Consider the following 22,741-nt stretch of genomic DNA (forward strand, 5'->3'; position numbering starts at 1 on the left):
CACAACCTTGAATTAACATTGCGAAGTTGAACGAACACACGTGGGGCGGAGGAAGGAGGCCTGAGGGAACACCTGAGCCATGGACGTGTACCAGAACATTTGGACGAACTGTGACAAGACCCAGCTGGAAAGACACAGCCAGTTGATCAGTGAGTGTGTCATCAGCCAGGGACTCTTCCAGAATGAGGTGAGGAGTGGTATTAATGTAGGTTAAACTAGAGACGCATAACATTTAAAGTATTATTTGACAGCAGCCGGTCTTGTTTTGCGCTTGTTATTTGAGCTACCGCGGATTTCCCGTAGGGTCGATTATGATAGTGATAAAAGTGAAGTGAGGTTAGGTTAAGGAGATGATGGAAGTAACATTACTTTTAGAATTTAAAGAATGAGATGCAACAGAACTATTATTTTGACAGATGGCCTTATGTTGCTTTTTTTTTTTATTATATACTTTATTTCCTGTACGGATTGCAACAGCGGAGAAGGGTTACCGTATTTCCTCTATTATAGGTTCAGTTCTGAAGGCCAGATATTTAGGCAGAAGATTGGGGATCGACCTAAACACAAGGATCAGATTTCGTAGGTAAAAAATTCAGGGCTGTTTATGTGTGGCAGGCCTATCAGGGTGTGTTAGGAGCTGCCAGGGTGTGTCAGGCAGGGATGCACTTTCCTTTTCCTCACCACTCTATATGAGACAGATTGTAGTAGCAGTAGTAGTAGAATAAACCAAACATACGTGGTACAGAAGACGTGCGTGTGTGTGTGTGTGTGTGTGGTGTAAATGAGGACAAAGATTTTGCACCTTAATCACTTGACTGAACAAGAAAGGAGGAGCAAGTCTCTCTCTCTCTCTCTCTCTCTCTCTCTCTCTCTCTCTCTCTCTCTCTCTCTCTCTCTCTCTCTCTCTCTCTCTCTCTCTCTCTCTCTCTCTCTCTCTCTCTCTCTGCTCATATTCCTTAAAAATGTGGTGATTTGATAGCATAACTTGTCATCCCATCACCAGCTAAGCATTGCAAAGCATTTCAAGGTTAATAGATTTTTCATTAGATAGATGTTAGGTTAGGTTGCTGTCCTTCATACAGCTGGTCAATCTATACAAGCCGTGCCATAAATTACTAACTTCCTGGCCAGAAACCAGAGGTTGGTCAATACTTGAGGAAATACGGTAACTTATGGAAATAATGTTACCCTACTAATTCTCTCTCTCTCTCTCTCTCTCTCTCTCTCTCTCTCTCTCTCTCTCTCTCTCTCTCTCTCTCTCTCTCTCTCTCTCTCTCTCTCTCTCTCTCTCTCTCTCTCTCTCTCTCTCTAGGATGATCGTCTGCTTAAGATTCATGTCCGGGAAATCAACTGCTTACTCAACAATGCTAAGACCAGGTGAGAGTTAAGTAGTAGTAGTAGTAATAGAGTTGTTGTTGTTGTTGTAATAGTAGTAGTAGTGTTCATTACACCTACATTATCTATATCTTTGTGATGAATCATTTGGAAGCTTTGAAAGAAGACTAAACAGATTCATGGATGGGGATGACAGGTGGAAATAGGCAGGCATGTTTTGTACAGGGACTGCCACATGTAGGCCTGATGGCTTCTTCCTACATCCCTTACTTTCTTGTATTCTTATTCCCACCTTGTAGACTGAAGGTTGTGGCTCATAACCTAACCCCACCCACCACAGAGAAACCAAGAATTGTGGCTTGTAACCTAACCTAACACAGAGAAATCAAGGGCTACAGTTCCTAACCTCACCTAACCCACCACACAGGGAGCGAGGGCTGCGGCTCCTGCTGGATGTGGTGCCGCAGTGTGCCCAGCAGGTTTTGGCAGAGCAGTGTGAGCGTTGGTTCAAGTTTTGTAGTGATGTGAGTATTGTGTGTGTGTGTGTGTGTGTGTGTGTGTGTGTGTGTGTGTGTGTGTGTGTACAGTGTGTGTACAGGGCCTGAGCTATAGTCTGTCTTAGTATTTGAGTTTATCCTGTCTTTCATTCCACTGATGTGCACTCTGCTTCTGTCACCTCTTCTAGTGTGTGTGTGTTTGTGTGTGTGTGTGTGTGTGTGTGTGTGTGTGTGTGTGTGTGTGTGTGTGTGTGTGTGTGTGTGTGTGTGTGTGTGTGTGTGTGTGTGTGTATTTCTTTCACACAACTCGGCAACAACAGCAATAGATAAGTGATTGATTCATTAAGACACAAAAAAAATGAGATAGATTGGCAGATTAAAAGTAATAATGATAATAAATAAAGCAGATGATAGATTCATTGACTTAAGACACAGCCAGTGAAATAGAGCAATGTCTGTGCAGGCCATTACAGCATCCAGGAAGACCAAGAACTTGACACAAGCCTGCCAGGTCCTCACAGCCTTACTGAGGGACCTGCCCAGCCTGCCTGAGCTGCAGCGCTGTGTCTCGTCAAAGTCCTCTGCCATCCTGGTCCTTGAATTGTCGTTGGCTATGGTGAGTGGGGGGGGGGGCTTTATTGTTTCTTTCATCTTATAATCTAATACAGTATGTTTTATTTTTCTTGAGGGACCCACATCTCTTCATCTCATAGTGTCTAATACATTTCTTTACATATCTTCTGATGTTCTAATATAATACATTTTCTTTTTACAGAAGGATCCAGCACCCCTTGAGTGTCTGTACGAGTACATCCGAGCAGCTCCTGGCCAGTGTCTGCAGCACAAGGTGTGGTGTTGTGGATAAGATGATGTGGCACTTACTTTCTCCTAATCCATTGCCAGGTTATGATTTATATGAATCTGTCTTTACATACATCTAAGGTTCCCATGGCTGTTTACTTACTAATGATACAAACCCCTTAAAATACCTCTTCCTGTCTCTGTACCAAGCTGGCAATCACTCATAAGGCAGCCCAGACAAGGCACCACAGACACACACACACACAAACACACACACACACACACACACACACACACACACACACACACACACACACACACACACACACACACACACACACACACACACACACACACACACACACACACACACACACACATCATTCACACTCTCAGCCCCGTTGACCCCTGGTGGAAAGGGTCAGTCTTGTGGACCACAGCACTACACCCCAGGAGCTTAGGCAAGGCACAAGTGGCCACGCACACCCACAGCAAGACCTGATAACACACACTGTTTACCACTGCTTCACGAAGAGATTGTTCTCAAAAAAAATAAATAAATAAATAAATAAAATCTTAACTTGTCTCCCCACATGACAGAAAGTCTTGGAGGAGCGAATGTTGCTGCACCTGGACAATGCCATAGCTCCCTCTGGCATGGGGAACATGACACAGCTGGCAGGGAGAGTGTTTGCTGCACTGCCCCTGCCTGGCATCGGTGGTGGGAACGTGGCACAGGCACGCGCTGATGCCAGGGGAAGGCAGCTGGCTCTCCTCCTGGCCCTGGCACATTCCTTGATGGACACACTGCTGGATGGGGTAATGGAGAAGGAGGTGAGTGGAGAGTGAAGTTGGTCTAGGGTGTCTCTTCAGGGCTAATGGTGCAGAGGTGAGGCTGAGGTGGTGTGGTGGAGGTCTTCTTTCAGGATCCCGCTTCTCTCTATTCTCTTTCCAGCATATCCTTCCTTTTATTCATCCTCCAAAACTCCATTTGAATTTTTTTTTATGTAAGAGTGGCTCTGGCCCAGGACAACAAAAAGAATAAAAAATGACCACTGAGGTGCCAGTCCTAAAAGAAAGGTGGAAAGGATCATCCAAAATTGTAGGATAAATGTCTTGAAATCTCGTTCTGAAAAAGTTGCAGAGCTTACACTTCATCCCTCTCCCTCCACCCTGCAGTCTCACCCACACCCTCGAGAGCACAGCAGCCTCAACCTTCGCCCTCTGGAGGACATCACCACCGACCCTGTCAGCTCCCGACTCTCCGTCATTGCTCGGCTGTCCAACACTCTCACATTTGTGGCGGAGATGATCACTGACACTGCCAATGCCTCCATCACCTTCACTGCCGACCATCTGCTTGGTGTGGCCTTCAGACTGCTTCAGGTATGTGTGTGTGTGTGTGTAATAATAATAATAATAATAATAATAATAATATACGGTTTATTCTTTAGGCAGTCAACAAACTGAAAATGTACATTGGGGGTGGGGAAATACTTGACATTAATCCTAAAGGTAAGTCAAATCTAGAAGAGACTATTGATTGATGGCTCACACCATGGTGGGAATCGCACTGAGTCTGTACCGGTCCGTACGCCACGTACGGACCGGTACAGACTCAGTGCGAGCATCAGGCGGCAGCATGTTTCTGAGACGTGGATGATTCAGAAGTCCCCTTCCAAACTTCTCTAGAGCCTCACTGTACCTGGTGGATAGTCTGGACAGCTTCAGGGTGTTCAGGGCTTCTTCATAGGTGGTGTATGCAGGGCCAAGGATGACCCTGCACGCCCTTTTCTGCACACTCTCCAACTGTAGCTGTTGAGTTTGTGTGAGGGAGGAGGACCACGCTGGGGAGGCGTACATGAGTTTGGGGAGGATGAGAGTAAGATACACCCCCCTTAACTCATCTGTCGGCGTCCCCAGCGACCTGAGTCTGCGCAGCATGTACAGCCTGTAGGTAGCTGATCTTATGGTGCTGGCGACATGCTGCTTCCAGGTCAGCTGGTCGTCCACCGTGACTCCAAGGAGCTTGGCACATCGGACTACCTGGAGGGGGTGAGGGCCCACTGAGAGCTGGGGAGGGGGCACTGGTACAGAGGAGGTACAGAAATGCATCACCACAGTTTTGTTGTGGTTGATGGTCATCCTGCTCTCCTCCGTCCACGTCTGCAGTCGCTCCAGGATCGCTTGCAGTGGCGAGTAGTCCGGGTTCTTGGTGGAAACTGGGACGCCCACGGTGCAGTCATCCACATACTTCCAGCGATGGGGGGTGTCAGTGAGGGCGTCGTTAATGAGGAGGAGGAAGCATAGAGGACCCATCTTGGTCCCCTGGGGGACCCCACAAGTCAGCTGTTGGAAAGTAGAGACAGAGCCCTGATAGCGAACGGCCTGACGCCTCCCTGTGAGGAAGTCGGCTAGCCACGCTATCAGGTTAGGAGGGAGACCCAGACTCACTGCTTTGCTGATGACAACAGTGTGATCAACAAGATCAAAAGCCTTTTTGAAGTCCACAAAAGCAACAGCTAGAGAGGTGTTTCGCTTGTCCAGGTGGCTGTGGATGAATTCAAGGAAGCTGGTCAGGTAATGGGAGGTGGAGGTGGCTTTAATATTTCCAAACTGTCTGATATCCACGGTATTACAGATTTTGGTGTAGGCCCAGTCATATACAAAATCTTCACAAATAAGGCTAGGGATGGGGGTGATAGAGACTGGCCTGAGGTCATTGAGTGACTGTGGACTGGAGGTTTTGGGGATGGGGGTGACGTAAGATGTCTTCCAGTCCTCGGGGCAAGAGTGTTGGGAGAGTGAAGCGTTTATTATTGAGCATAGCAGTGTTGCTAGCTCTACAGCAAATTCCTTGTAAATTTTTATAGGAAGGTCAGTGGGTGTGGTGGATCTTGGTTTGAATTTGAGTATTCTCTTAAAAACATCCACCGCCTGGACACTGGGGGGATGAGAGGGGGCCGGAAGATAGGCAGGAAGCAGAGTGGTGTGAAAGGTTTGACAGATAGCAGCAAAGTGATCGTTCATCTCCTGAGCCGCGAGAGTAGCAGGAAGGTGTGAGGTGCAAGGAAGAGACGAAGTGTGCTTTTGTAGGCCACACAAAGCTTTGATCTTAGCGTACCACTGTCTGTTGTTGGTCAGCTTGAGGTGGTGTATCTTGTCTGGGTAATAGTTTGCCTTTGCATTCTTAATCTCCCTGATTACTCTGTTTCTTAGTTTCCTGTAAAGGACCGGGCAGGAGTGGAACGCCCAGGTCCGCTGACGCATGAGTCTTTTAATGCGGGGTGTCATCCAGGGAGCATCAGAAGGGTGCGTTGTGACGCTCTTGGTTGGGAAGTAGTGGTGGAAGGCCTCTGTGGTGGTGGTGACGTAATTCTGCCATTTTAAGTGGACGTCCTCCACATCCAGCACCTCGGTCCACGGGTGTTGTGTCACCCACTGCCCAAACTCCCTCATGGCTGAGTCAGGCATGGGGTGGTGGGTCCTGGTGACGGCTGACCGGGGGGTCGAGGTGGTGGGTGTGGGTGACCACAGTATGGAGAGGTGGGTGCTCCGTCCCATGGGAGGCAGCGGTTTGGGGAGCGAGTACTGCTGGCCCAGGTCTGTCAGTATAAGGTCGAGGATGGCTTGCTGGTGGGTGGGGAAGTCCACGACCTGGGTTAGGTGTAGCTGGTGTAGAATATCGTTGATATCTAATCTGTTAAAGTCCCCACAGATGACCAGTTTGGCGGGTGTGTGTGTGTGTGTGTGTGTTTAGTTTATCTTTTAGCTATTTCATTTTAGTGTTCATGCCAATAATGGTGTTTGGGGAAAATTTGTGAAAACTGTGGTCAATAAAACTGTGTGTGTTCCTACCTAATTGTTCTTACTTGTGTTGTTGCAGGGTTGGGTTAAGCTGGTAGTGTTCCATCTCTTTAAAGCTAATTAATTATAATGGTCATGTTTCTGTAATCTGATGTACACGGGTGCCTTTGTCTTGCCCTCAGGTGGAGTTGGGAGTGCTGGGACGCTACAAGAGTCAGGAACACAAGCTGCTGGCCTTCTTCCTGCCATCCCTCCACCACCAGGCCCTCCTCCTGCTGCGGGATGTCATTACCAGGTGACTGACTGGCCGACTGTTTTTTGTTTTCATTCTTACTACAACTACTTTTACTACTATTACTAATTTTCTCCACTTCCTTATATTCTGATTGCAGTAATTTTTGTTCTTATTCTCCTCATCCTCCATATTTTGTAATTGGTCATTTTTATCCTTTTTATATCACTCTTCACCTCCACCCGCAGTCTTGGCGAGGGAACAGACTGCTACTTCAATGCACTGGGGGACCTCCTGACCTCCGTGCTGCAGGCAAGTGAGGCCAGGGTGAAGGGCAGGCCAGTGTGGTGCAGTGGGGGCCAGCAGACAAAGGTGGTGGGGTACGCTGTGCTGGCTGAGCTGTTGAAGGCATCGAGGGGCCGACACACACCCCCAGCGGCCTTGGTGACATTGGTGCTAAGGGATGTGAGCCCCAGGGAGGAACAAGTGAAGCTACAGGTATGAGGGACAGAGGCAGAGAGAGAGTGTGTGGAGGCTGAAAAAGAGAGTGGGATTGTTGACTTATTTTGCTTTTTATTTGTTTTATTTATTTATATTTTAGTATTTCTTTGTTTACTAGAGAGAGAGAGAGAGAGAGAGAGAAACCTATATATTTCCCTCCCTCACTAGAAGCACTTCTTCTCTCTCCTCCCTTCCATACACCACCTCTCCTCTCACTCCCATACACCACCTCTTCTCCTCCCACATCCCTTCCATACACCACCACCTCTCACCTCACTTCCTTGCACCACCTCTTCTCTCACTGCTCTCCCATCCTCACACAGAGGCAGGGAAAGGGCCTTGCCTCCCTGTCAGTGACCAAGGCAGCGGGGAAGAAGAAAGGATACACAGTCACAGCTGGAAGTGCCAGTGCCAACGCAGGGCCGGTGCCAAGGCCAGACCGTTTCAGTCGCCTGGCTCGGGTGGCGCTGGTGGTGGCTGAGATGCTGTTTGCCCATGCCGCTCATTCCATGGTCCTCAAAGATCACCAGGTTTGTTGTTGGTGTGTCAGTCAGTGGGTCAGGGAGTCAAGGATGTAAGGATATGGTAAGGGAAGCTGCAAGAAGCCATGAGGCCTACACATGGTAGTCACACTGTGAAATGTGCCTGCCTATTTCCTTCCACCTATCATCCCCATTAATTGTGGTCCGAGTTCCTGAGTTTGAGTTAGTTTAGTTTATACATATGTCAGTTTGTTGGTTAGATAGTTAGTCGGTTAGTTTTGTGTTTTATTGGTTACTTAGTCAGTCAGTCAGTCAGTCAGTCATTTAGCATTTAATTTTGTTAATCCTTAAGTCAGTTTGTCAGTCAGTCTGTCAAGTTTGCATGCCAGTCAATCAACCATTTGTTTAGTCAACATGCCAGCCAGCCAGTCAGTCAGTCATTTAGTTCACTTACTCATCAACACATCAGTGCATCATCACAGCACTTAACATTCCTGTCACTCATCCTCACCTTTGCCCCTCACAGCGGCTGCAGGAGGGAGTGCTGGCCGTGGCAGAGGTAGTGACAGGCACAGCACATCCTCCAAGCATCTACAGTGACCCAGGAACACGTGTGCAGCTCTTCCTCACCCTAACCAGTCTTTCTGCAGCCCCACACCCCCGCTCCCCACCACCATTTACCCTCCTGTCACATCTCTTCCAAACAGGGCTTTCAGATTGTGACAGTCAGGTGAGGTTCTGGGTCCCCTTGTCTTGTAATGTTGCTGGGAAGAGTAGGTGCAGGGTGGGGAACAATTTTGCTGTGAAAAGGCCAGTGTGTGTTGTCAGGTCTTGCTGTGGATTAATCCTGCATCTACTGTAGTCTCAGGATTGGATTAGGTACAGGGTAAGGAGCTGTGTCATTATGAAGGAGCAGGGGTAAACCAGTGTATGCTTTGAGGCCTTGCTGTGGATGTGTGTGGCCAGCTGTGCTATGCCTAAGCTCCTGGGGTGTAGTATGGTGGTCCATGAGACTCTTCCTTTCCACCATGGGCTGATGGGGCTGAGAGTGTGTGTGTGTGTGTGTGTGTGTGTGGTGCTTTGTCTGGGCCTCTCTGTGTGGGATTGCTAGCTTGGTATAGAGATAGATGGAAGGGAATAGGGTAATGAATCCTAACAAAACATATCCGAGTGTGCAGGTATAATCTTCATGCTTTTCAACAGGTTGTGTCGGCTTGTCAGACGGCACTGTGGTCTCTGAGTCTCATCGTAGCAAACCCAAGAGTGGAGCTGGCATCAAGGGTCTCCCAGCAGCATAACCAGCTCCTCAGATCACACGGTAAATGAAAGGGCTTTGTGTCACTTGATGGCTGTGTACATGCATCTCTCTCTCTGTGGACTGTACTCTCAAATGTTATGGTGCTCAGTCCCCACTAGTTTTAACAGCTCCAGTGGAAGTTGCTGTGGTTTCCAAGGGTATTTCCATAGTTCTGGTGATAGTTCAATAAGGCTAGTGACAGATGTTATTGTGGTTCTCAAGGGTGTTTCCATGGTTCCAGTGATAGTTAAACAAGGTCTTTGGATGTTACTGGGATTTTCAAGGGAGTTTCCATGATTCCAGTGATAATTCAACAGTTTCCAGTGCCTCATACTTAGTGTTGCTAATATGTTGCAGAAGAGGAAGAGGAAGAGGAGACGGGCAACACAGAACAACAGGAAGAGAAGGAGAATGAAAAGGAAGGGGATGAGAAAGAAGAGGAGGAAGAGGAGGAGGAGGAGCCAATGATTGAGGATAAGATCAGTCACACACATGAAGAAGAGAAGAAGGAAGAGGAGGAGACTGAAAAGGATGAAGAAGAGAAGGAAGAGGAAGAGGGTAATAATAAAAAAGAGGATAAGAATGAAGATGAAATTTGGTGCATTGAGGAAGAAAAGAAAAACAAAAATAATATAGAAAAAGAAGAGAAGGTGGAAGAGGAAAATCAGAAAGAAGACAACAGGAAAAAGCAGGAAGATCAAGAGGAGAAGGAAGAAAGAAGCAGAAGAAGCAGAAGTAGGAGCATGACAAGAAAAAAGTCTCAAGAAATACAAAGAAGAACAAGTAAAGAAGGAGCAGAAGGGGGAAGAGGAAGGACAAGAAACAAGAGGAATGGAGGGAATAATGACTCACCAGCTAAGAGAGTGAAGGGTAATGATGACAAGGTAAGGAAGTCCAAGACAGGTTAGGTCAATCTAGGTGTTAAGTTGTGACTCACTGTAGATTGAGCTGTTGCGACTCGTTAAGCTTCGTGTTAAAGTGTAGATTCCTCCTCCTTTTCCTTATTTGTAGTGTTTACTGGTGATGTCACAGTGGTGAAAATGAGAGTAAGACGAAGGAAGCTAACTTTACTGTCCCTTTCATAACATTGCTTTCTTGCACCCAAATAGTCTGCTTGTACAGAAATGTGCCAGTAGAATCAGGATACTTCAACAAGGTGGAAGGGTGTGTTTAGATAGGGAGAGGTGGAGTCTTAACCAAATTTACTGACCCTTTGACCCACACTCAAGTAGTCTGCCTGTACTAAAAAGGTGGAATGGATTATTGGGATAGGGAGAGTTGGAGTGTCTTCTGGCATGGCAAGCCTCTTGGGAGATGCTGTGAGAAGTGAGGCATCAGACAAACAAACAGACAGACAGACAGGAGCCAGGAAGCTGCAAGAAGCCATCAGGTTTACACGTGGCAGCTTGTGCACGAAACACCCACCTTTTCCCCATCTACCATCCTCATTCACAAGCTTGTCTAATATTTTAAAGCCCCCTAATGACTCTTCACTAACAGCCTGATTACTTTGTTTATTCCATTCATCCTTGACTATTTGAGAACCAATTCCTACCTTTTTTTTTTTTTTTTTTTTTTTTTTTTCCCCCCTCCCCTTACTGACCACTGCATTATCTTTACCAGCATAGATGTTTGTCATGTCCTCTCTCATTACTGAATTACCACAGCCCCCGTCACTTCCAGGGCAGCAGCAAGGAAGATGACGGTAGTAGTGAGTTCTTGACAGTGGAGGAGATGCTGAAGGACTTTGTGGAGTGAAGAGTCTCGGCCGAACCACTTCCTCTGCCTGGTGTTCCTCAGCTGCCCCTCAGAGGTGAGTCAGTTGTGAAGGGACATGTTTAGTGTTTACTTTGAAGCACATAGGATTGAGTGAGGCATGTGTTATCTTAATTACATTGTTTTCTCTTTCAAAGATCTGTAATATTCTCAAACAGCAGAGTATGTGGTCCATAATAAGAGTACAAGATAGGAAAATGAAAGGTGTGTGTAAAATCTATTCTTTTTATTACTTTTTACTGGTAAGATCACTTGTGTCTTGCAACCCTGTGTGGTGGTTTGTGTGTATGTATGTATGTGTGTTTAAGCATTGGCACTAGCATTTATTCACTTACACACACACACACACACACACACACTCCACTATCAGACATTATCCTACATATTTTCAACTCTTGCAATCCTGATGTGGTGCAGGGGGCATCTCAGGCACCTAAAACTCACTTCATCCGGACCTTCTATTGTGCCCTGCCCGTATGGACTTGGCTGTCACTCTGGGCTCCTACTGAGGGTCATGGGAGGGGTTCACGTGGGCATAGTAGTTGGGTAGATTCCTTAGTGTCCCATGGAATATATGATGTGGTTGTGAGGTTGCTTAATAACACAGTACAGTGTTGTCTTTTGAAATGCTTTGTTCTCTCGTCAGGAGTGTTTTCAGGCTATGTATAAGTAGTTAGGTCTCTCTCTCTCTCTCTCTCTCTCTCTCTCTCTCTCTCTCTCTCTCTCTCTCTCTCTCTCTCTCTCTCTCTCTCTCTCTCTCTCTCTCTCTCTCTCTCTCTCAATGCAGAATCCTTAAACTATCACTGTAATTATTAAAACACGAAAATCAATAATAACTTCCACTAGAGCCTATTCAACTATCCTTAGTCTTGTTTAACTATCACTAGCCTTGTTAAATTATCACTGAAATCATGAAAATACTGTTAAAAATCTTAAGAACTTACATTTGAGCTACTAAACTATTAATAGAATCATGAAAACTCCTGAAAACCGTTATAATTTCCAGTAAACTCTGTTAAAGTTATATCTAGCCTTTTAAATTATCAACAGATGAAAGCATTCTTAAAACTCCAGTAATTCCCATTAAGGCCTGTTAAGAGTAGCCATGATGAGATGCGGAAAAAATTTGAGAACGTGGCCCTTGCTTGGAGAGAGAGAGAGAGAGAGAGAGAGAGAGAGAGAGAGAGAGAGAGAGAGAGAGAGAGAGAGAGAGAGAGAAATGGTAGGTATGGAGAAAAAAAAATCTATCCTGCCAGTACAAAGCTATTTCAGGCAGTAACTATAATAGATTAAGATGAATGAGGGGAGAAAAGTGTAAAATTCTGTTCTTCAGTTTCTTCAGTTTCAGCACTTCAAAAAGTATGAGAGGTAAAGCACACTTGCCCAAAGAAATGTTATGCTCAAGAGGCCTCAATCAAAACCTGGTACTGTACGCTGCCTCCACCAATCATATCCCCAGTTCATCTTGGTGTTTGTGAATGTCTTGGAGCAATGCAGTCTTAGTCCATTCATTGATTTGTTGGATTTATAGACACAAAATTCTGTGAAATTTGTGATTTCATTTCTTGGGTCACCTGTACTGATTTCATCCCCACCTCTTCCCTTTGCCTCTCAGTTATCTCCCATGCCATATATATTCCATAACTCTTCTCTTTCCTCCTCTTTCTGCTAATCTTTTTTTTCACCTTCATTCCTTCTTTTTAACCCTCCATCTTTTCTTCTTCCTCTTAATCCTCCATCTTTCCTTCTCTTAACCTTTCAAGATGCCTCTTTCCTTGCTGCCTTTTAAGGCTTCCGTCCTCCCATCCCTTCTTTCCTTACCACCATGCCTTACAAAAAACCTATAGCCCACTATAACCACTGTCAACCCTAATGGTATACACACACTGACCTAACTGTTACCCTGTGCTTTCTACCTTGTTTCCTATTGTCCTATCACATCCTGCCTGTCTTTTCTCTTCTTCCTCATCCTGTTCTAACCAGTCTTTTCATTCTGCCACATCCTGCCTTCTTCCATGCCTTATCCTCCCCAGCCTTCTTTTCTAACCCTCCATGTCCTGTTCCCAGCCTGTCCACCACACTTCCAGATACAGGTTGACACTGTACATACATATATACATACATATTTACATAGTCTAAAGCTTTATCAAAGAAGGGTATTAAATAAATATATATATCTATATGCATATGTGGAGACCTAAGTGAAGTTTATGTACAGTGATAATAATGTATGCTTTGGGGTATCTTGGCTGGTAGGGGGAAGAGGGAGAGGGAATTGTGTGGTGGGGTAAAGCATTGTCTTGTGGTGGTGTGGTGTGGTGATTGGGTTTACAAGTCCGCCAAATCACAGTGAGTAATCCACCAGCATAGGACATGTAACGATCTGTGGTGTCTCTTCTTTTTTTAGTAGAGGAGTAAGAAATGAATTATCAGTCTTTGAACCTGTTACCTTCACTCAGTCTCTCCTCTTCCTACCTTCATTCAGTCAATCTCTTCTCCTCCTCCTCCTCTCTTCCTCACCACTTTTCCCATTTGTCTCACCATCATCATCTCCAGTCATCCTCTTCATTCATTCTGTTCTCTTCCCCTCTTATCTCCACTTACACTGTTCTTCCTCTCCTCCCTTCATCACCTTGTATCCTCTCTCAATGATATCCATCATCCTGTCTCTTCCTTCTACACCACCAACTTGCAGATGTCACAGCTCCGAAGAATGCAGCAGTTGAAAGGTTAAGATGAAAGTACTCCTGCTTCATCCCTCATCTTCTCCCACAACAGCATTCCTAATACTTGTTCTCCACTTGGTCATATTCTTAAACAATTTGTCATCTCATCTCAACTTTATGCAGGCTCTCCATCTCCAGGGTGTCTTTATGGTTCTAATGATAGCTGAAAACTGATTATGCATTGTCATTGGGGGAAACACCCTTGAAAACTTGACTGATCATCCCTGGCCTTCAAAGATGATCCTGATGAGAGACAGCATGTTTAATTAAGAACACAAGCCTTGAATACACCCCTTGACACACTCCATGGCTACCTCACACACTCCTTTTTCACTGTTATGATAACTTTACTTGTTCCTCTACATACATGAGTATTTCCTCATTGTAAAAAACCAATATGTATACATGACTATGATTACTTTACAGTACGTATAGTTAAAGAAAATGACTCTGCAGGAACTTCTGCATAGGGAATCATACATACGTAATGTACACGACGCAGTACACGGACAGGAAGGCGATAGGAATCATGGTACATCAGAGAATAAATAAAACAAAATGAGCTTGTCAGTGGTTCCCCGCATTGCTGTCACTGCCACACTGATCTGTGTCTTGTCTCTTTCAGAACCAGCGGATGTGTGTTCATCCTGAGGCAACACACATGCACACTCAGGACAGGAGGGACACAAACACCTCAGTGCTAGTCACTCTCCCACCAGGATGTCATAGGTGGTTGTGTCTGTTTTTCATTAAATTCCTAAACTCCAAGACATTACAGACTGTCACTGAAGTCATGTCCACCAAGCATCCTGAGTCTGGGCATGAGGGGCACTACAACATGGGGAACCACTTACAAAAGGTTCAAATATAAATAAGTTCTCACAAGAAAGATTTGGTCTTTTTGGTGGTTCCACCAACAAATATCGACAACAATGCACTGCCAGAATTGTAAAATCAGCAGATGCAAAATTTAGTTCTGGTTTAAGGCACAAAAACCATCATCTGCAATAGTGAACAAAGTGCAGAGTTGATCTGTTGGAGAGAACACCAGTATCAGCCACCCAGTGAGGCACACCACACCACGACTCCAGCCAGAGAAAATCAGGCCACACCAGGGCACCATCTGGGACTTCTGATGCTCTTGGTGCTGACACACCAGGGGTCACCAGGTCATCACACAAACTTGAGCCATGAGACAAGACTAAGCATCCCATAATTAAGAAAAATGTTCAAATGTCTCAGAGAAAAGTTAATCAACTTTAAGAGAGTTGTGTGTGGTGGTGTGCCTCTCAGCAGTGCCTGAGCCAATGCTCCAGGTGGTGTGTGACTCACTGCTTGGAGGAGAGCAGTGATGCCACAAACAATGCCAGTCACTGCCAGTGCTCTCCCCTCCTACCCTTAATGGCTGGTGCCTCCCTCCCCTCACCCTTTGGCCACCACACCCATGCACCCCACACCCTAATTTCCTCTGAGCCAAGCTGGGCACGTCAGACTGATGGAGGAAGCCAACACCACCAATAAATAACTCAGCAAAGCACACACTTGTAAAGAGTAATTTGTATTAAAGTAACTTTGTTCTAAAGGTTGTTTTAAAATAACTATATACAGCCACACTACATCCCAACATCTCAAGTTGTGGTGTGATATAACAAGGCAGAAATATGTTAACACAAACACTACAAAGTTCACATTAACCTCATCCAACACTTGCCACAGCTTTCAAGGGGAAAGTTGAGCCACTGACTCAACATAATACAGAATGTGACACCATTACACCAGACAAAACCCTGACCTTGGCTCCCTGGCCGCTGGTTGTGGCTTGTAGGGTCTTGTGTATGTTGTATGGAAGCACAGCTTCCCATTAGTAGAATACATATTGAGAGGTCACCAAGGCAGAGAGCATTATTTTCATCATAACATTATAGTGGAAGTGGTGCATGTGTGGTGTGGTGTTCCCTACACTGAGGCACATCACCAGCACAGCCTCACCATCTGTTGTGCTAAATTTAATATTCTCACTTATGGAGCAGCTAGTAAACGTTCAGCACAATTAAATACTGACAAACTAAATATACTGAGAGGAAATAAAAGTTACTGCCTCACAAAGGGAAACTGATAAAGATCTATTGAGCAAAATTAATTAGTGAAGAAGCAACTAAAATAACACTGTTCTACAAAGCCACATAATTCTATCCTTGACAATACCAATACTTTGGTCAAAACAACAAAGAATTTGCTGATAATTGAGTGGTGGTGTTGGCGCCACACCAGCACACTACTGCCACTCACTTCCGCACACACTAGAGAGTGACCAGAGGGGGCATCATTAACACACACACGCACACACAATCAAGCCATCACTTTTGTTCCAACCATTACAAGAGAAACTTGAAACACTGGTGTGGAGAATGTGAGGTGGATGTGCCAAGGGCCTGTATTTTGAAATGCTAAGTTCTCTCATTTGAACCATTTTCAGAGGCCAAAGAATTGATTAGTCAGGTTCTCAAGTTTTTTTTTTCTCTCTCTCTCTCTCTCTCTCTCTCTCTCTCTCTCTCTCTCTCTCTCTCTCTCTCTCTCTCTCTCTACAGCTGGTGAGATCCTTAACTATCATTAGAATAATAAAAACAGCCTTGAAAACCTTATAAATTTCTGCTAGAGCCTTTTGAAAGAAGCAGAGATGAGACCCTGAAATGTAAGAGACAGCAGAATGAGTTAAGGGGAGTGTGTGTTGTGGAGAGGTGGGATTAAGTCCAAGTGTAGTGATGAGACGAGACAGACACTCTGCTGTGCTTCCACCCTGGTCACTGCTGCTGTGGTGCTTGCTCTCTGCCTGGACCACACTGGCCCTCATGTTATTTTCTATGCCAGTGTCCTTCATTCACAACAAAGCTCTCAGAATGATGAGGAAATGATGAACATGTTCATGAGATCAAATAAAATTCACTGGTGCTGATGAGGCAAGATAAAATGTGCTGATAGTTTGATGAGTTAAAGTGAATGGCAAAATGAAGTTAAATGAATACTGATTAATGATGAGATGTGATGCAGAAAACTGTTAGGGCTTAAATGATGCTTGTCCCCTCATACTCAAAGTGTCACCACATCATCACGTGATGGCCAAGTCAGGACGCCAACCCTCGGCCAGTCCCAGCAAGTCAGGTCTACCAGAATATCACTGCTAAATATCACACACACATGCCCCCATCACTGCCACTAGGCTTGGTCTCGGCCGTCCCAAAGTCAGAGTGGCACAGTCGAGGAGCAGCCGTGCGTGGTGTGGCTCCTCTCCGCCACGGACGGCAGCGGAGGAGACGTCTCAGCTAAACCAAAGAACTAAACCAAACTGAAAGACAGTGAAGATCCTGCCTGAGTCTAGACAAGTCCCCCTTCCTGCAGACTTAGTGAATATTTGGTAACTCATAGTTCAGCACACACATGGCCACTTCTGACCTCAGCAGGTGGCGGTGGCTGTCCCTGGGGGTGAACGTCTCCACCACTGGGTGAGCGTTCACCTGAGACCGCGTGCTGCACCTGCTGCTGACCCATGCCTCCTGGTACTCCTCCGCCAGGGTGTCAATGGAGTGAGCCAGCCTGGCCTGAGGATGCATGCTCCTACACCTGCCCTTCTCCCTGTCTCGGTCCCACTTGGCCCTGCCGGACTGGCGGTCCTGCAGCTCCTTGCACTCATCCTTCAGCAGCCTGGCCACCTCCCGGCTCACCTTGGTGGACTGCAGTGGCTCCCTGGCCCTGCCACCAACTGGCCTGACTGGCTGGGGACGGCTGAAGAAGGTGGAAGGGGAGGGTGCCTCATCCTCATCTGAGCTAACGCTGAGGTACTTCACCTCCTCGTGCCCCAGGAAGTCTGAGGGGTGGAACCCCGTGCCACGAATCTCCTTGTACTCATCACGCCCCAGGTTGATCAGCTCCCGGTGCAGTCTGGCTCTCTTCCTCCGGTTTGTACTCTGAGGCTTGGCCGATGGGCTGAGGTACGGTGGGGGCTCCTGCTCCGGGCTGGGGGGCCGGACGGGGTGCTTGCCGGCTGGAGAGTTTCTGATGGAGTTGAGGAGTGTGAGGTGCAGTCGGTTGGGGGTGGTCGGGGGAGTGTCAGAGCCAGCTGGGTGATGCTGCAACTGGTCTGGCAGGGGGCACAGGGCCAGCTGGGCACCACACTCCTCGGCGGTCTTCCCTGTCAGCTCTGGCCGCGCTGCTGTTGGGCTGAGGGAGGGCACATCCTTGGTGAGGCAAGGTGGAGTGGTGGTATTGATGCCGCCCATGGAGGTATTGTTGCTGGCACCCCAGGGCGTGCCAGGTGTGACTTTCTCCCCCACTGCTGCCTTCCCTGTGGGCCCACAAACAGGCCGCCCCATTCCCCGGGTGAAGCCGTTCAGCCTTCTCACGGCCAACACACTATCACGGGATAAGTAATTTTTTTTGGCCTCCACCTCTGTGGGAGTCACTATGCTATTGACACCTGCAGTACTACACCGTGTATATTGTAAGTTATTAGTCACTCTGCTCTCCCACACACCACTACAACTATTCACCAAAACCTCACTATTTCTGATGCTAAGTTCACTGAATACTGTACTTTTCCCAGCAACATTACCACTGCCAAACTTGCCGTCACTCTTGTCTAGCGTGGAGGGAGGACCAGCCGGCCCAACCTTCCACTGCCTGGGAGCCTCAGCCGCTGCACCCCAGCCACTCTGACCCCGGGAGGCCTGGACATAGGAGGCAGAGTTACCGTTCTCATCTATACCGAGGGGAGCAGGACCCTTGAGGCCAATGGGGCCACAGACCACTGCCTCCCTGTGGCCTCCCCTCCCCTCCTCCTTCTTAGCCTTGCTGCTGTTCCTGTTTGGTGGGCAGTTCTCACCCAGCCGGGGACTGAGGTTCTTCCTGGCAGACTGCATCCCCGGTAAGATGTGACCCACTGACCTACGGGTGAGTCTGATGCCCTGCGGGTCCAGATGACTCAGCTCCCGCAGGCCACCACGCCGCAGCTCCCGACACTCATCCCTCAGCAGCTTCTGTACCTCAGAGCTCCTCTTGGCAGAGGCTGGGCTGCCCCGTGCCCGTCGGCGGCGCCCGCCCCCCAATCTTGTAGATCCTGCAGGAGTCCCCATGGACACCTGCAATGCCTCGCTGTCCTTACTCATCAGGGATTTGAAGAACTCCACACCCTTGCTCACCAGGCTGTTCAGGAATCTGATCTTGGGTGCTGCCTCCTGCCTTGGACTGCCCTGAACTTCCTCAGAGCCCCGCTGCACACACCCCAGCTGGCTGGTGGGGAGGTCTTGATCCATTTGGAGAGAGTTGCAAGTGTCTGAGGTCAAGTTAGTCTGGTTGATGGAGATGGTGGGGTAAAGGAGGGAAGATGTGGACACCTCACCAATCCTCCAGCACTCCCTGTGAGGTGGGCCACGGTCTGCACTGGCTGACGTGGTGGGGGTGAGGCGTCGGTCCACCTTGGACACTACCACTCCCCGGCTGGTGAGGTCCAGGACGATGGTCTTATCCCCATGTTGCACCTGGTCTACTTCAATCTTCCTCTTGCGGCTGTTTGCTCTGGGCCAGAGTGCCTGAGGGCTGGGACGTGGAGTGGTGGGGCTGGGCAGGACGTTCGGAGGCTGGCCATTGGTCGCCAAGTCTCCTACGCGTCCAGCTCCACAGTGAGACTTTTGTTGAGACGACCAATGGCTATTCACATTTTTTGACAAAGAATATTCTGACGACTCTGAGGGCACCTTGGCCCCAGTGTGAGGATAGCAGGCTAGCCCATCCAGCTGCTGCGGGGCGTTAGCCGCCTCGCTGCGGCTGCGCCCTGCCCGGCCATAGTCATCCTCGTCACTAGACAGGTCGATGACCTCAATGGAAGAGCTGGTGTGGGTGTAGGACAGGCTGTTGCCCTCACTACCTGCCAGGGGGGCCACCCTCTCCCAGTCCGGGGGCTGCGGGGGCACAGGGTGCAGGGGCTGGCTGGCAGGGAATGTCATAGCTGGCCTGGTCTGTTGCCTGTTGACTTGAATCATTCCTGGACTAGGCCCCAGGTGATTAGGGAACTTTTTCCTGGAGAGTGGCTTCATGCGGTCTGCCTCCAGCTGGCTACGGGTGGGCTGTGCCGGGCCGCCGATGGGAGAGATGGACACATCCGGTGTGAGTGGGTAGTGCAGCCGCCCCAGGCTGTCCTCCACTGGCATGTTCTGGGATGCCTTGAAGTGACTGTTGTTGGCAGAAAGAGACAGCAGTGGCCGGGAGGACAGCGGGGATGGCTGTATGGTGAGGCCAGGGGGCAGCTGGTGCTGCACAGCACCAGGCACCACAGGTAGCAGGTTGAGTGAGCTGTGGTGACCCACAGTGAGGCCCACCATGTTTCGCATTCCCAGCTGGGAAGTGTACTGGGGGGGCAGGGTGCCACTGCCGCCTGGCAGACACATGCTATTCTGCTCTGGCAGTCCCGTCACCCACTGCAGCTCCATGGTGCCTTGCCCCAGGGAACTCCCAGGCTCCACCCAGTAGGCAAGCTGAGGGTCTAGCGGCTGGGCCAGGGGCTGGCCCACCACCAGGTGCTGCTGCTCGTCAGTCAGGTCGATGCAGGGTGCTGAGTTGGGGCCGCCCAGCCGCAGTAGCCGGTCCACGGTCCTCTTGGGCAGCCGCTTCACCCGCACCACCAGTGGCCGGCACAGCCTCAGCAGGCGCCGGCTCTCCCTGGTGAGTCCTGCAGCACATACACACACACACATTACCAACTCACTCATTAATCGCCTGCACACCACACATCACAACCACACTAGGCTACACTCATCATTCTCAACACACACACACACACACACACACACACACACACACACACACACCTGTTCGCAGAGTAATCATCCGCTCCCTGCGCTGTGCCCGGTTGAAGCAGTAGAGATGGACCCATGGCTGCTGCTCTTTACGATTCCGCCACACCACAATCCATCGACTAGTGCATCTGTAGGAGGAGCACACCTCACCACCACATCATCACCACCACCACCACCACCATATTACCACACACCCAACAATGAAACAGAAAGCAATGCAAACCAAAAACATATTTAAAGAAAACTTGAAAACTAATAAGAACTAGAACCTGTCAAACCATTACTACAAAGGTGAAAAGCAGCTCTGATGACTCCAGTGACAGCATCCACTCCAACACACCACCACCACTCACCCACATGTCACTGCATCCCTACTAACCTTTCCCTGTAGTTGATGTCGGCATTGGGTGTGGCGTGCAGGTGCCTTTCGTACCTCATGACGGAGTGCTGAGCAGCCTGGTACTTGCTGCGGAACTTGGAGTGTGCGATGAGGTACCTATGAGGAGAGATGAGATGTAAGATTGAGTTTGGTTGGCTGGAGTTGAAAGGAAGAACTGGGGTGGTATCAGACTAGGAAGGATGAATTTAGGGGACTTATGGGGTGTCAATAAAGAAGTTATGAGCATGACATTAGTATCTGTGATGAGAGACAAAATGTATCACTAGTAATGCCTGGGGTTGGAAGAGAGGGTAAGTGGAGTGAAATTTGTCAGGAAGGATGGGACTTGGTGGGAGTTATGGAGTGTCTACAAGGAAATTTTAGGGTTAAGTGGCAACTCATGGATGTTGGAGATAAAATGAAAACTTGCTACACTTTTCTGGGGCCCTGAGGAATGGAGGAATGGTGGGAGAAGGGGAGAAACACACCGTCCAAGTGGAGAGGAGAGGGCAATGGTGTCGTAGCGCGGGTAGATGGGTCCTGGTAGCTTGGCAGGGGGGCTGCTCACACTCTTCTTCCGAGGGGATGTGTGCGGCTCCAGGCCAGTGTGTTGTGCTGGTCGCAGGTTGAAGTAGGAGAGGAAGGGAACCTGCCAGGAAGACAAGTGTGAGTTGAAGATGTCAGGAAAGGTTGCTGTTTGTGTGTGTGTGTGTGTGTGTGTGTGTGTGTGTGTGTGTGTGTGTGTGTGTGTGTGTGTGTGTGTATTTACCTAGTTGTATAATACAGGGTTTGGGCAGGGCTCCTGTCTCCATATCTATATTTATCCAGCATTTCCTTAAATTTATGCATGTTTGGTGCTGTAACAACTTCTTTATTTAGGCTGTTTAAGATATCCACAGTTCTGTGTAGAAAACTGTACTTCTTGATGTGCCTCAAACACTGCCTCTTCCTGATCTTCTTTGAGTGCTCTCTCGTCCATCCAGCTTCATCTTCTAGCAACACCAGATCCTGCTTGTCTATCTTCTCAATGCGGTTAACTATTTTATACATTGTTGTTAGATCTCCTCTTTCTCTTCTAACTTGCAAAGTTGGCAGTCCCACTTCCTTCAACCTCTCTTCATATGTTTGGTCTTTCAGCTCCAGTACCATCCTTGTAGCTGCCCTCTGAATTCTTTCCAACTTCTTTATGTCTTTCTTCACATGCAGAGAGCACACCACTGCTGCATGTTCCAGCCTGGGACGTAGCATAGTGGCTATAATTTTTTCATCATAGTCTTATCCATTTAGTGAAATGCCACCCTAATATTTGTCAGCATCCTTTACGTCAAGCCAAATATCTCACCTGTGTGCTGTCCCGGGGTCAGGTTATCTTGAAAAACCACTCCTAGGTCTTTCTCCTCCTTGCTCCTCATAATTACTTCCTCCCCCATTTTATAGTCCCATGCAGGTCTCCTTCCACTCTTTCCCAATTCCATCACATGGCATTTCTTAGCATTGAATTCCAATTTGCACTTCTTGGTCCACCCATAAATCTTGTCAATATCTTTCATCAAATCCATACAATCAACATGGCTCTTTATTACTCTTAACAATTCTGCATCATCAACAAACACATTAATATAACTGGTCAAACCCTCCTGCATATCAGTGATGTATATTTGGAACATAATGGGTGCTAACACTGACCCTGTGGTACTCTGCTTGTTACATCACTCCAACTTGAACAGGTGCCCCTGATCACAGTTCTCATTTCTCTGTCCTTTAAGCAGTCTCTCATCCACTTTAGCACTGTCCCTCTCAGTCCTCCTACATGCTCCATCTTCCACAATAGTCTTTTATGTGGAACTTTATCAAAAGCTTTTCTGATGTCCAAGTACACTGCACCTATCCTCCCATCTCTGTTTTGTACTTCATCTGTTACTCTTGTCTAGAAACTTAGTAAATTTGTCACACATCACCTTCCTTTTCTGAAACCAAATTGACTATTTGTTATAACTTTGTTCTCTTCCAAATATTTCACCCACTTTTCCTTGATCACTATTTCACAGGTCTTGCCCACAACA

The 22,741-nt window shown here is 47.7% G+C and overlaps 2 protein-coding genes across 5 annotated transcripts in view; one reads left to right on the forward strand and one right to left on the reverse strand.

Moving 5' to 3' along the window:
* The first annotated feature begins 18 nt into the window (after positions 1 to 18).
* On the forward strand, positions 19 to 14,226 carry LOC135094939 (proline-, glutamic acid- and leucine-rich protein 1-like). The gene is made up of 15 exons (XM_063995457.1): positions 19 to 187; positions 1,313 to 1,377; positions 1,763 to 1,859; positions 2,296 to 2,448; positions 2,608 to 2,679; positions 3,234 to 3,467; positions 3,813 to 4,019; positions 6,623 to 6,735; positions 6,921 to 7,170; positions 7,497 to 7,703; positions 8,182 to 8,385; positions 8,859 to 8,973; positions 9,310 to 9,836; positions 10,636 to 10,765; positions 14,080 to 14,226. Exons 1-14 carry the CDS (start codon positions 80 to 82, stop codon positions 10,708 to 10,710), a joined length of 2,427 nt encoding a protein of 808 aa, XP_063851527.1. The 5' UTR covers positions 19 to 79; the 3' UTR covers positions 10,711 to 10,765; positions 14,080 to 14,226.
* LOC135094938 (uncharacterized) overlaps positions 11,407 to 22,741 on the reverse strand; it is a 47,374-nt gene continuing 36,039 nt past the window's right edge. For all 4 annotated transcript variants that reach the window (XM_063995453.1, XM_063995454.1, XM_063995456.1 and 1 more), the window contains 4 exons: positions 21,167 to 21,327; positions 20,679 to 20,795; positions 20,312 to 20,427; positions 11,407 to 20,172 (listed from right to left, as the gene is read on the reverse strand). In XM_063995453.1, the coding sequence (XP_063851523.1) occupies positions 16,853 to 20,172; positions 20,312 to 20,427; positions 20,679 to 20,795; positions 21,167 to 21,327 (3,714 nt within the window). In that variant the 3' untranslated portion in view covers positions 11,407 to 16,852. The remainder of the gene's footprint in view (positions 20,173 to 20,311; positions 20,428 to 20,678; positions 20,796 to 21,166; positions 21,328 to 22,741) is intronic.

The sequence above is a fragment of the Scylla paramamosain genome, chromosome 47 (genome assembly GCF_035594125.1).
Source record: "Scylla paramamosain isolate STU-SP2022 chromosome 47, ASM3559412v1, whole genome shotgun sequence".
In the NCBI taxonomy this organism is placed as follows: Eukaryota; Metazoa; Arthropoda; class Malacostraca; order Decapoda; family Portunidae; genus Scylla; species Scylla paramamosain.